Here is a 12,422-nt window from a genome sequence, read left to right as displayed (position 1 = left end):
GGGTTCTGTCCCCAGGCTTTTGTGCTCAAAGCTAAGGCTCTACCACTTGAACCACAGCACCACTTTGGGGTTTTTTTGGTGCTTAATTGTAGATAAGAGTCTCATGGACTTTCCTGTCTTGGCTGGCTTTGAACATCCATCCTCAGATCTCAGCTTCCTGAATTGGTAAGATTACAGGTGCCCAGATAATTCTTTTAAGTGAGCTCAATCCCCGGATCTTAGTGATTTGCAAATGAGTATAGAGTATTTTCAAGGGTTTTGTTTTCAAATACCACTGTTTTATTCAAATAGTTCAGAAGTGCGCCTAAAAATAAAAATCAGCTTTCCTTTACTGATTTGGATGGGAAGAAGCTTTTTTGTCCACCTTTTAGAGAGACATCCAGGCCTTATCTACTGAGAATGTGAGGTAACAAGTGTTTTGCACATTTCATTTTCTTCAAATAGCAGCATGTGCTGACCCTATGCATAATTCAGATTCACACTACTGTGTCAGAATTATGGATGTCTCATCCCAGCAATGCATCTAAAGCATGGAGCCATAAACCACAAACTAAATCCAGCAATCTATCATGGGGAATTTTTTGTCAATATGTAGTAGAAAGAATCAGAAGCAAGCAGGGAGAAGTACTCTTATTGATCTGATTTTGAAATAATTCCAGAACTGGTTTTCTAAAAGTACACTGACAGTGGAGACTCAGCCTAAAGCTGTGTTTGCAGAAGTGTGATAGAACCAACCATTCCAGTCTTTAGATTTGTATCAGTCAGCCACATTCCACCTACACACAAATAGAACTGGCAACAAATCTGTCCAATCTCATGGTTCTATTTCTGTATCATAAACATAGGCTATGTTTAGGTAATGTAAACTAAGGATAATTTAAAAACAAGACACACACATACACATACAGAGAGAAAGTGAGGAGGGAGCAGAGAGAGAGAACGAATCAAAGCAACAGCTTGGATTTCTAAGGCCCCAAAGTGGTATATTATCTGTGGTATATAGACATATGTTTGATCCAGAATTTACACTGTCTAAATATTGTAGAGGGGCTGGAAAGGTGGCTCAGTGGTAGAGTGCTTGCCTTGCATGCATGAGGCCCTGGGTTCGATTCCTCAGCACCACATAAGCAAAAAAGAAAAAAGCCGGAAGTGGTGCTGTGGCTCAAGTGGTAGAGCGCTAGCCTTGAGCTGAAGAGCTGAGGGACAGCGCCCAGGCCCAGAGTTCAGGCCCCACGACCGGACCCCCCCCCAAAAAAATATTGTAGAGTCAAGTATCTGAACATTCTACTTGGATGTGTGGCTCTTGATCATCTTATTACATAAGCAAGTAAATTCCAGATTTTCATTAAATTGAATTTAACTTTGTTTTACTTTGTTTTTAGGAAGCTTTTGGTAACTTTTCCCCAGCCTGTACAAGGAAGCAGTGCTAAAGCATCATTTATAATGGAGACAGAGACACTTGAAGTCACTATTAATGTGCAGAGAGATTTTGAAGTTTTATATTAAAGCTGCATGAATAGAAAAATCCTCTATATTCTCTTTGCTCTTACATTTTTAAAAGCGCCAGCATTCAATTTTTGGTATTCTGATCATTTATGGTCACCTCTATTACTCTATTAGGAAATATTGTTGTTTCATGTTGATATATTTTTATAATATTAGCTGAATAGAATTATTTACAGGTTATCCAATTAGACTACCACATGATGAATTACCTAACTGAAATATGAGCATGCAATTATTGGTCCACTTAAATTAGTAGTCTGAAGAACTTAAGCCAATTTAATTATACTACATAGAAATTGCTCACTATTGTCACCAGAAAAATATATTTAGTAACCTGTTTCTAATTTAATTTATAGTATTTTCTATCTAGTTTCTCAATATGATTCTGGAATATACAAGTAACAAATGATTATAAATAATTTGATGTCATCATAGCAACCACATGTTCTTGAATAAGTAATACTCTTGAACATGAAGTATTAATTTGGCTTCCCCCATAAGGCTTTCAATGCTTGGATCTAGTTAGGTCAAAATATTTTACCTGGGGCTAGGGATATAGCTCAATGCTAGACCCTAGGTTCAAATCCTCAACACCAAAATGCCCTTTATTTGCTATAGGACCTATATTTATATTTAGTCAACTGAAGTCCGTGACATTTAAAAAGATTATGCTAAGATGCACACCATATTTAAAGATATTGTTCTCTCTCATTTCCTATTTGCTTCTTAATTGGACATACCTATTTCAGTCCCTTTCCTTTTCTGTACTAAGGCATAAGTATATTCCATCGTTATTTATGAATAAATTATATATTTAATGCAGGTGTGACTTGACCTCATCATTATAGAATGATAGAATTAGTGGGGAAAAACTTTTGAAAAGAAGTAAACTGAAATATGTTAATCACTTCTATGTTAACTATTAGAGGAATAAACACTCAAGAAGTTAGTTCCTCAAGTTACTTATGTATATAACTGCTGAGAATCTAGCTTGTAACTTGATTGAATAGAAGGACTAAATTGAAATTTTGGGAGGAATTTAGAGGAAAATAGAAGATTTCAGAGGGGAACAGAACCAAAATGCATTGCAACTATGAATGGAGATGACAAAACTGAAATCTGTTGAATAATGGGGTAGTGGAGATGGGGAAAGTAAGAATAAATGAATGGTCGATCTGACTAAAACACTATATTTGCATTGTGGAACCCCATGGTGAAACCACTTTGAACAATTAGCATGCACTAAAAAATGAATAATATAAAATGTATCCTGTGTGGGGTATAGGCAATAGTGGGAGGACAAAAGGAGAGAGTGTTAGTTAATATGATCAAAATACTTTATGTACATGTGTGAAAACAGAGCAATGAAACTCAATTGATACTAGTTTGTGAAAGAGGGAGGAAGGAGGAGGAAGATTAATGGAGTGAACCTGTCAAGGTATTTTGTAGGCATAACTGTAGGTATAACTGATTAATGCTGATCAAATTATGAGAGAAAAAGAAAATATTCCTTATATATGTAATATATTATACACACACACACACACATTATATATATACAGATCATGGAATATGACTTCACTATGAGAAAAATATATTTTGCAATTTGCGGGAAATGGATGGAGCTGGAGGCCATCATGTTGAGCAATATAAGCCAAGCTCAAAAAGCCAAATATTCATATTTTCTCATTTGTGGAACTTACACACACACATGTCTAAGGTCCAAGGTATATTTATGAATATGTATATACAAATATAAATATGTAAGCATATACATAGAACTTGATTCTAACTATGTAGCTTTTTGGGGGGGAAAGGAAAGAGAGAGGGGAAAAGAGAAGGATAGAAGGTGAATAATGGCAATACAATTGTATAAGAAATCTCACAAGGGTTTTTGGTATCCAGTTTCTCCTTGTGCCACAGAGGTCGCTACAACCACAGTTTTGGTCCGCTTGGCACAGGGTAGATATCATCTCGGTGGCCACATAAACACGTGGCATCATGCCTGTAGTGGCTGAGATCAGGGATGCAACTTTTCAGGATGTCCCTCAGCTAAGAAGATGGGGGAAGCCAGGTCCCAGAAAGGTGGAAAGACTATTTGCCAGTTGTACATCAGATGCCTGGAACTCATTTTATTGCTTTCAAAGCTCCTTTGCAAAAGAAGTTTGAAGTGAATCTTGCTCCAGAAGAATGCTTTTCCCCTTTGGGTCTGTTTAACAAAATCCAGGAACAAAATGAAGAGCTCGGATTGATTATTGATTTATCATATACTAACCAGAGGGTCTTGCTGTGTAGCTCAGACTGGCTTTGAATTCAAGTTCCTCCTGCCTTGCCCTCCCCAGTACTGAGATTACAGGTGTGCATCACCATTCCAGGTTAAAAAAGGATTTACCAGAAACTCTTTCATATTTTAAATTTTTTACAATTGTGTATCAGATTAATTCAAATGTGCTGTTAACGGTTTTTTGGGAAAAAAAATAAAGACAATGGAAAACTTATTGGTTTCCACTGCCCCCATGGCTTAAACAGAACTGGCTATATCATCTGCAGATATTTGATTAATGTAGAAGGCACAAGGCCAGATGATGCAATCGAATTATTTAATAGGTGCCAAGGACATTGCATAGAAAGACAAAACTACATTGAAGATCTTCAGAATGGGCCTATCAGGAAGAATTGGAATCCTGGTGCATGTAGGTCAGTGGGTGTTGAAGACTCAGCACATATGGAACCAGTCCACACCACTAACAAGTCTGCTAACCAAGGACCTACATGCAACCTACATCAGACCCATGGCTATCCTGCAGCACTTCCAGCACCTCCTCGGCATTTTCATTCCAGACTCTAAACCTGTAACAGTCATTCTGAAAATTTTCACAAAACAATTTCCAGAAAGGCAATATGCCACCTTCTGGGCCTACCAGAGAAGATTGTTCACAACAAGGATACCTTTGGAATGTAAAGTCAAATAACATTCAATCATCCCAGAATAAGACATGGTTTGCCAGCAGTTACCAGAGACTATCCTGCCCAATCTATTTGTGGATGGACTGACTGATATAAAGCTGTGCTGGCAATCTATTTGGACACCAGGGCTGGATGAAGATGGCTAGAGTGTCTTTTTTTTTTTTTTTTGGTCAGTCGTGGGGCTTGAACTCTGGGCCTGGGCGCTGTCCCTCAGCTCTTCAGCTCAAGGCGAGCGCTCTACCACTTGAGCTACAGCGCCACTCCCGGTTTTGTGGTGGTTTATTGGAGGTAGGAGTCTCACGGTCTCTCCTGCCCGGGCTGGCTTTGAACCGCGATCCTCAGATCTCAGCCTCCTGAGTAGCTAGGATTATAGGCGTGAGCCACCAGTGCCCGGCTAGAGTGTCTTTTAATAAAACCAAGTAAATGAGATTTCCCTCCCTTCCAATTTTTAAAAATCTATTACTCTTTTGTGCTCAAACATGAATATTTATCTCATTTCTGATAGATACAAAAAACAGCAATTTGAACAAAATTTGTCATTCTAGTCTTAAATTTTTTCTGAAAGGAAGATAGTTTGAGGCTGAATAACTTAACATTTCCTTTGTAAATAATAATAATAATTATTATTATTATTATTGTCATTCTGGGGCCTGAACTCTGGGCCTGGGTGCTGTCCCTCAGCTCTTCAGCTCAAGGCTAGCGCTCTACCACTTGAGCCACAGTGCCACTTCCAGCTTTTTCTGCTTATGTGGTACTGAGGAATCGAACCCAGGGCCTCATGCATGCAAGGCAAGCATTCTACCCCTGAGCCAACTTCCCAGCCCTACAAATTGTTTTTTTAATTGGCTTTTCTCCCCTTTGTATTTTCTTCTAATTAGCCTGTGTATAAGTACAGAAATTTTTAGTGTTTGTCATGCTCTGTTACTGACCTAGTCATTAAGGGTATCTCCTCCCTTCACCCCCAGCTATTCACCATTTCTCTTAAGATCCTCCCGGAGATAATTATTTCTTTACAATTTAATCACTACCTGGAATTAATTCAATTTTGTTATTAGATATTTTTTAATTTGGAAGTCAGTTTTGGAATTTGATCAACTTCTTTTCACTGAATTACCAGATATGCCATCTAACACAGGGATAGATAAAATTTTAGGGATTGTCAGTTGAGCAAGAGAGACCGAATTGATAAATAAGAATGCTGGGCAATTTTTTTTTTCTGTCGGTCGTGGGGCTTGAACTCTGGGCCACTGTCCCTCAGCTCTACAGCTCAAGGCTAGCGCTCTACCACTTGAACCATAGCACCACTTCCAGTTTTCTGGTGGTTTATTGGAGATAAGAGTTTCTCGGACTTTCCTGCCCAGGGTGGCTTTGAACCACAATCCTCAGATCTCAGCCTCCTGAGTAGCTAGGATTACAGGTGTGAGCCACCGGTGCCCGGGGGATGCTGGGTAATTTGTTATAATTTACCTGACAGGGTAAATGTCGTCAACAAGGTAGAACTATCCAGAAAACTTAAAATTTTTATAGATTATAAAAGTCACTTGAAGAATATAACAGGATATGACCACAAATTGCTTCTTATAGCTGAGCAATACTGTTGGTGATACTGCTCCTCTTTTGAACATAACCCTCTAGGATCTTTCTTCATTTGCCTTTCACATTGGAGTGGTGATTTTTCTCTGGTATACACGGGTATGCTACTTGGGAGGGTACTAATTATTTGTTACTTTGGAGCTTGCTCAGGAAATGTCTTTTTATCATGACGCAATAAACTTTAGTGAACATTTTGGGGGGGGGGGGGGAAAGAACTCTCACAAGGTGAGTGCCAGTGGCTCATGCCTGTAACCTTAGCTACTCAGGAGGCTGAGATCTGAGGATCATGATTCAAAGCCAGCCTGATCAGTAAAGTCAGTGAGAGTCTTATCTCAAACTACAAAGAAAAAAGCTGGAAGTGGAGCTGTGGCTCAAGTGGTAGAACACTAACCTTGAGTTAAAGAAAGTCAGGGATTCCACTTAGTCCCTGAGTTCAAGCCCCAGAACAGGCAAAATAAATAAATAAATAAATAAAAGGACTCTAACTAAAAGCCATTAAACAATAGGAGATGGGACAGGGCAAGAAGGAGAAATAGACAGGATTTTTCTAAATAAAATATAATCACATTATGGAGTGCCAGTCTTGAGCAAAAGAGTTTAGTGATATTGCCCAGGCCCTGAGTTCAAGTACAGGACCAGCACAATATATGTAATATATTTATATATCATATATTATGTTTATGTATAATATATATGTGCCATATTAAACATTTTGGTATACTTAATATACACTAAAAATGAATAACAGGAAAGTAAAACAAGCGTTGTGGGGGAGAGTATTGGTGGGGGGGGAGAGGGTGAATATCGGGAAAATCTTTTGTAGGTATAGTTCATGATTCATGTATAGAACAATTGAAACTTGTTGAATCTGTTTTAGAGAATGATTGAGGGGGAGAGGTTAATGAGGTACATTATATACATGTATAGGAATGTCACAATAACACCCACCATACAACTAATGCATACTAATAAAAATTTTAAACTACTAAGCTAGGAGAATTTCGCATTAAAGCACCACTTAAGTGTGGAAACAACAGAAAGAAAGCTAGTGGTCTGTGAATTTCAGTCCATGAAAATGCAGGGCTAAAAGAAGCTAAAAAAGGATGTGTTTTAAGAATTTCAGATTACAACATAAAGTGTTAACTGTAGGCCAGTCTAAGCAATAATCAGTATTTTTCTTCTCTGGAGAGCCACAGTCAGTCAGTGGAAAGTAAGTCTTCCCCTCCCCACCTCCTATGTACTGGCTTTAATGGCAAAGACCATTATTACTTGAGCTTGACTGAATGTGTCCAAATAGTCCCTGGAAGAGAAAATAGAGTATGTTCAGGCCAACTTGAATTCTACTTTGCTTATGTTATGCTGTATCAATTATATAATGAAACAGCTTCTAGAACAATGAAATGTGATCCAGTAATTCATACCCATCTAGAAATCATCCTACTTCAGTCTCCTTGGCCTTACAAATTAAAAAAAAAACTAGTAGTTATATTATTATTATTATTTTGTTTTTAAGCAAATTTACAGGATAGGACTGAGCTTCTTTTGCTCAAGGAGAATGCTCTACCACTTGAGCCACAATGCCACTTCTGTTTATTTATTTTTTTGTCGGTTGTGGGGCTTGAACTCTGGGCTTGGGTGCTGTCCCTGTGCTCTGCAGCTCAAGGCGAGCACTCTACCGCTTGAGCCACAGCACCACTTCCGGTTTTCGAGTGGTTTATTGGAGATAAGAGTCTCACGGACTTTCCTGCATGGGCTGGCTTTGAACCTCGATCCTCAGATCTCAGCCTCCTGAATAGCTAGGATTACAGGCATGAGTCATTAGTGCCTCTCAGGACTTTGTTATTTAAAGAGGTATAATTCACTAAGTCAAATGTAGGAAACACAATACAGAAGGTTATAGGGCTGAGGTTGCAGCTCAAATAGTAGAGCACTTGCTTGGTGAGCATGTGGCCTTGAGTTCAATCCCCAGTACTGCACACACATGCACACACACATAAACACACAAACATAAATCACACACACATACAATCACACACACAAAATTTACCTTGTAAGCATTCTGGGTGAATCTTAGGCATTCCTAGACTTTAGATTAAAATCACAATTGTGGTTCTTCTCCTTCATGAACTCCTTTACCTCATTTTTGGGTTTTATAATCCCCAGAAGCTGTTGTGGGGACTCAATCATTCACTCATAAACATTCTCTTTATGAGCCCTTTCAAACAAACATCAACACCTACCACATGCTTGGCACTATGTTAGATACTATAGATGCAGTAATGAGCAAACCTGAGGTGGTCCCTGTCATCATGGGGCAGCATCACAATGAAGACAAATAATAATGACATAAATGACCAAATGTCTATTTTCCTATGATTAGTTCTGCTATGAAAAGAAATAATGGGCACTTTGATACTATCTACCAGAGGGACCAAATCTAGTCATAAGAAGGCAAACAAAAAAAATTCTTTCTCTAAGGATGCAACATTACAGCCAATAAAAGTAGAAAAACTAGAACTGAACAAAGAGGATCATGGAAACAGCCAGCAAGGAATGAGGTAGGAGAACTCAATAATATGAAGTAAAATTCCAGTGGCTGGAATAGTAGACCTGGGACAATGTGACTGGATGTAAGTTAAAAGTGTCACCTTGAGCAACATCATGTAGAATATTGTAGGCTAAGGTTAGAAATCTGGATTTTATTCACAGTGCTTGGGGAAGAGAATGTATTAGGAAGTAAGAATTGGAGGGAAACTGTTTGGAGGTTATTACAATATCTGAGCCAAGTTATTAGTCTATAAATAAAATTTACAGTTGATTTTTTTCTGTAATTTGCAAAAGTACATGATGACACAACACAAGCAGGGAACTTCAACAATATGCCAAACACTTTGAAAATAAAAACTACCTTAAAGATAGAGATTTTCCCAATGCATGCATAGATTTGTTTTTTTTTATAGATGAGATAACAAACTGCTTTTACAGCTTAATATCTTCATTTCCAAGTGCATTCTTTTCAATTTTTATTCCTGAATTCTAATTTTATTGCAATATAGTAAAAGATATGATCGAAGATACAGGTGGGTTTTGCTTTTTTATTTGAGGTAGGATATCATTGTACAGCCCAGGTTGGCCTAGAACTCACTATGTAGCCCAGGCTGGTCTTAAACTTGTAGTCCTTTTGCATCAGCCTCTTGAGCGCTAGATTTCAGGTCTTGGCCACCACAACTGGCTCCATTGGCCAATTTTTTCTTCATTTTTATCTTAAATGTCTAAAGTTGCTCAGTAGTTCTTCCTTCTCTTGAACTAACTCAAGGGCTTACTTTTCTCCCTCAGAACTGGGAATTGAACCCAAAGCCTGGCAGATGCTGGACAAGTACACTACCATTGAGCTTTATTCCCCAGATTCTCCCACTTTGCTTTTATATCCCCAAATTGTTCATCATCATCTTGTTTTACAGTCTATACTCTTTTAGTTTAACCATATGTTTACCGTTATGTTTGTCCACATCACTGCTTTCTTTATCTACAATGCTTCAGTGTGTCCCTCAGCAAAGGTTTTAAAATTCTCCATTCTCTCAGTACATTTCTGGAAATGTTTTTATTGCCTACATGCTGGAATAATAACTGAGCTTCCTTTAGAAATCTAAATAACAGTTATTTTCCCTCAGAACTTTGAAGGTATTATCGACCTGTTCTGGCCCATGTTGTTGCAATTTAAATGTCTATTGTCTAGCTTGTTCTTTTGTAAGTAGTCTCTTTTTTTTCCCTCTGTTAATTTTAAATATTTTGCTCTTCATCTTTAGTATCCTGCACTTTGACTATGTTACATCTAGATGTATTTTTATTCATTGTACTTTGCACTTTTCCTTCTAAGTCTTCCATAAATCCTAGAAAATTCTCAGCAAATACCTCTTTGAATATTTCTCCAATTTTCTGTTTCTTCTAGAATTCCTCTTACACAAAAATTTGTACTTTCAGTCTATCTTCTATGTCTCTTGGAGGCTTTGTTATGATTTCCACTCCTCTTGGGGAATTTTTGCAAATCTATCTCTGATTTCAATGTTTGTAGTATTGTTAATGATTATATCCACTGATTCTCATTCATAATTGATAACTTATCCTTGTATTTTTGTGTGTCAATACTGTGATTGAACTTGGGGCCTGGGTGCAATCCCTGAGCTTTTTTGTTCAGGGCTAGTGCTGTACCACTTGAGCCCCACTTCTACTTCCAGCTTTAATTGGATATAAGATCTCATGGGCTTTTCCTGTCCAGACTGACTTCAAACTGTGATTCTCAGATCTCAGCGTCCTGAGTAGCTAGGATTACAGATGTAAGCTACCAACGTCTGGTACTCTTGTTGTTTTTGTTGTATCCTCTTCAATGGGATGTTAAAAGCTATGAAAATCTCTTGTGGTCTTCATAGTGAGAGCATACCTTCAAAGTTTTCCTTTGTCAAAAGCCTCAGAAGAAATGGTTCCCAAGCCATGCAGGTAGTAAAAATTAAATTAAATCATAAAATCTAGGCTTTAATTATCAAAGGAACTTTTTTCTTCCACTTTGAGTTTAGGCATAGATAAGATTCCTTGTTTCCTTGGACAAAGATGATTTTTTTTAAGTTCACCCTTTTGCAGTGGATAAAATCCTTTCAGGGATTCAGGAACTATTGGTCCGAAGATCTCGTCTTCTGTTCCTTAGTTGGTAAAAACTGAGTCACCCTTGTAAAGGCCACCACAGCTTCCATATATTATTACCACACTGGAAAAAATTTTAAAAAAATTCCCACTCTGGTTTTCAGTGTTTTCCTCATTTCTGGCATTGATGTTTTCCTTTATTTGTGGGGGAGGAGAAGGGGACTCAGCTATGCAATTAAAAAAGTTTTGTATATCTTATCTTGCACTTATAGAAGTTTGTACCACTTATTTTCAGTAATTGCCTACATCGCTAGAAATAGCTAGTCTGCTTTCTTAATTTAGCACTATATTTCAAATATCTTCTTATATTAATGAGTGTTATTTAGCCTGATTGTTGGAAATTGAATTTACTAAAAAGAAGACTACGAGTCAGGCAAAAAGCTCATTAGGATTGAGATCTATTAGAGGAAGAAAAGTCAGTGGGCCTGGAGAAAGAGAGGTCTGGGCTGCAATGTAGTCACAACAAGGCCTTTGTCAACAAGTAGGACTATAACTCTGTTACATCCCTGCACTGAATGGCCATTGATTGCAATCTACACCTGGGAAGGGGCATAACTTTAGGTTAGGCCCCTATCTTCAGCTGAGGGCAGCAGAGAGCTATCTCAACAGTTTTCCCAGCAGCTGAAAAAGTAAGTTCTGTCTTGAAGCAGAGCTTGGGTGGCACAGAACAGTGCCCACTACAAAGATTTTTAATGGGTCCATTATATAAGTTTCATGGATATACATAAGCAGTGAATATGAGTAAGACATAGATATAATAGATAGATCCATCCATCCATACATAGATGGATAGATAGTATGAAAGACCAGTATTTAAGCTAAAGGCTTAAGTTACCAGGCCAGTATGCTAAAGGTTTAAGTGGCATTATTATGAGGTGGTAGAATCCTTAGGAAGTAGGGTTTGATTAGATGAAGGAAGTTAGGCCATTGGGGACATGCTCTTGAGAGGGGTAATAGAACTCTGGTCTCCTCTTCTTCCCTTCACTTCTCAGTCAGCATGAGATCAACAAGTTTCCTGCCCCATAACCATTCATTACCATAACATAATATTTGGCCTTGTCATAGGCCTCAGAGCAATGGGCCTGAGTACCATGGCCTTAAATCTCTGAAACCATGAGTCAAAATAGGTCCTTCTTCCTTGTAAGTTTGTGATCCCAGGTATTTTTTTTATCAGCAATAAAACTTTGAATAACACACACACACACACACAAAAACACATACACAATTTAGTGATTTAAAATGCGTAAGTATGCCAGGCGCCCGTGTCTCACACCTGTAATCCTAGCTACTCAGGAGGCTGAAATCTGGGGATCGTGGTTCAAAGCCAGCCCGGGATGGAAAGTCTGTGAGACTCTTATCTCTAATAAACCACTAGAAAACCGTTAGTGGCGCTGTGGCTCAAGTGGTAAAAGTGCTCGCCTTGAGCTGAAGAGTGCAGGGACAACGCCCAAACCCAGAGTTCAAGCCCCATGACCCCCTCTCCCCAAATGCGTAAGTATAATGGATTGACTATTTCAACTCTTTACTATTTGAGCAATACTGTTATGAGGATTATTATACATTCCCTTTGTACTCATCATATTTTTTTTTTGTTGGTCATAGGGCTTTAAGCCAGGGCTTGGGCGCTGTCCCAGAGCTCTTTGCTCAGATCTAGCCCTCTA

General features: G+C 38.3%; 1 protein-coding gene and 1 pseudogene across 1 annotated transcript in view; both read left to right on the top strand.

Annotated features, from left to right (window-relative positions):
* The window catches only part of Dnaaf6 (dynein axonemal assembly factor 6), a 40,876-nt gene extending 39,370 nt beyond the window's left edge, over positions 1-1,506 (top strand). The window contains exon 7 of the mRNA XM_042690059.1: positions 1,383-1,506. Within this exon, the coding sequence (XP_042545993.1) occupies positions 1,383-1,506 (124 nt within the window). The remainder of the gene's footprint in view (positions 1-1,382) is intronic.
* Positions 1,507-2,649: 1,143 nt separating this feature from the next.
* On the top strand, positions 2,650-4,560 carry LOC122116383 (annotated as a pseudogene).
* The last annotated feature ends 7,862 nt before the right edge of the window (positions 4,561-12,422 follow it).

The sequence above is a fragment of the Dipodomys spectabilis genome, unplaced genomic scaffold, assembly GCF_019054845.1.
Source record: "Dipodomys spectabilis isolate Male_0828 unplaced genomic scaffold, ASM1905484v1 ptg000132l, whole genome shotgun sequence".
Classification (NCBI taxonomy): Eukaryota; Metazoa; Chordata; class Mammalia; order Rodentia; family Heteromyidae; genus Dipodomys; species Dipodomys spectabilis.
Note: the sequence above shows the minus strand (reverse complement) of the source record. Positions and strands in the feature narration are given on the sequence as shown.